The following is a 1,900-nucleotide window of genomic DNA, read 5'->3' on the forward strand; positions in this document are numbered from 1 at the left end:
CTGATGAAACTAGAGGTAAACTTGTAGTGTATTAATCTCGTAAAGAACATTTTTTGCATGTGCCAAGTTTTGAATTAAATTCCCACCCCAATACATATTAATATGTCCAGCGTTAGTCTGTGATGATCTCAACATTAGTCCTAAGCCCATCTTCAGTAAGAGTGTGACAGTCTTCTATGTGAAGTAGACCTCTTGTACATGTAATACGTGTGACAATCTTCTATGTCCAGTAGACCTCTTGTACATGTAATACGTGTGACAATCTTCTATGTCCAGTAGACCTCTTGTACATGTAATAAGTGTGACAATCTTCTATGTCCAGTAGACCTCTTGTACACCTAATGTATTAACAAAAGCTCATTCTATCCTTGGCACCTTTTCATTTGAGACATGTTTTTTTAAATTACAAATACTGGTGTTTTGCATTTATTATTTTAAGCTTTTTTTTTTGCATTTGAAGTGTCATCTTTTTTACCTTTATTTTCTTGATTTTGGAAATGACAGATATAAAAAATCTAAAAATTTCAATGATAACTTCTGATTTGAATTATTATTTTTTTACATTAATTTGATTTCTTCTCTAAATCAAATTCGGAGATTTTATTCCAGAGTCTGTGATACAGTTTTTTGATAGCACTGTTACCCATTGTTATAATCCCTAGTGTTCAGGTTTCAATAATTAGTCTCAAATTTCTTTAAAGAAATGCTTTTTTGGATTGAATCAATTATATGTTCATGTGCCTATGTTTCTGAAACCTTTCAAGGTCCTGATGTTCTACAACATGAGGCATTGGTGACTGGAGGCACTCTGATGGTCAATGATGTTACCACTGTTGTGCATCAGATGGTTTATTGTATTCTAATCTCAAATTCAGAATTCCCAGCCTTGATGCTTTCCAGCATCCCCCCTTCTCAGAGGTCTAAGCATCACAGATCATGGAGATGATTTGTTTCTGTAGCCACCCCTCAGCTTTGGTCCAGTTTGTGCTCTGCTCTCTGACTCTGTACACCTGTGGTCTCACTGTGCAAAATACTTTTGGATCACACACATGCTTTCCACACCTAACCTCCTCTTTCCATCTCTTTGGTCCCTTGTATGTTTTGCACTTGGAGGAAACTGCATCTTCTTTTCTGGTTCTGAATGCTGTGAACCAGGTCCTTGACCCCCACTTTAGGGTTTTACTCCCATACAAAAACAGGCAATTGGTATTGTTAGTATCCTTGAACTAATTTCCTATCCACTGGTTCTAGATGGACAGTTTTCTCATTCTTAGATGGATGTGGATGACCAAAGTTAATTTTTCAGATGCATTTCTTTACATTCCACTTTGCCCATTGCTTCTTCAATTTCATCAATGATGATTGGATTTTTCAGTTGCAAACCCTTCCCTTCAGGTTGGCTGTAGCCAATGTGTTAGCTATCTATTTTTCATATTTGTAATGAGGTATCTGATATGTGTGTAGCCAACATGTTATATGTGTATCTTTCATGAGGTATCTTACAGACGTGCGTTACTACTGTAACTTGTCTCATATAGATAAAGCCTACTACTGTAACTTGTCTCATATAGATAAAGCCTACTACTGTAACTTGTCTGATAGAGATACAGGTTACTACTGTAACTTGTCTCATAGAGATACAGCCTACTACTGTAACTTGTCTCATATAGATAAAGCCTACTACTGTAACTTGTCTCATAGAGATACAGCCTACTACTGTAACTTGTCTCATAGAGATACAGCCTACTACTGTTACGTAACTTGTCTCATATAGATAAAGCCTACTACTGTAACTTGTCTGATAGAGATACAGCCTACTACTGTAACTTGTCTCATATAGATAAAGCCTACTACTGTAACTTGTCTGATAGATACAGCCTACTACTGTAACTTGTCTGAA

At 36.3% G+C, this 1,900-nt stretch overlaps 1 protein-coding gene across 2 annotated transcripts in view; it reads left to right on the plus strand.

The window, feature by feature from the left end:
- Window positions 1-543: 543 nt before the first annotated feature.
- The window catches only part of LOC111084003, a 2,954-nt gene continuing 1,597 nt past the window's right edge, over window positions 544-1,900 (plus strand). Inside the window, exon 1 of one of the 2 annotated variants that reach the window (XM_022380770.1) lies at window positions 544-1,653. In XM_022380770.1, coding sequence (XP_022236478.1) covers window positions 1,490-1,653 — 164 coding nt within the window. In that variant the 5' untranslated portion in view covers window positions 544-1,489. The remainder of the gene's footprint in view (window positions 1,654-1,900) is intronic. The other variant, XM_022380771.1, reaches the window with a different exon arrangement.

Source organism: Limulus polyphemus, unplaced genomic scaffold (assembly GCF_000517525.1).
Source record: "Limulus polyphemus unplaced genomic scaffold, Limulus_polyphemus-2.1.2 Scaffold12731, whole genome shotgun sequence".
NCBI classification, from domain to species: domain Eukaryota; kingdom Metazoa; phylum Arthropoda; class Merostomata; order Xiphosura; family Limulidae; genus Limulus; species Limulus polyphemus.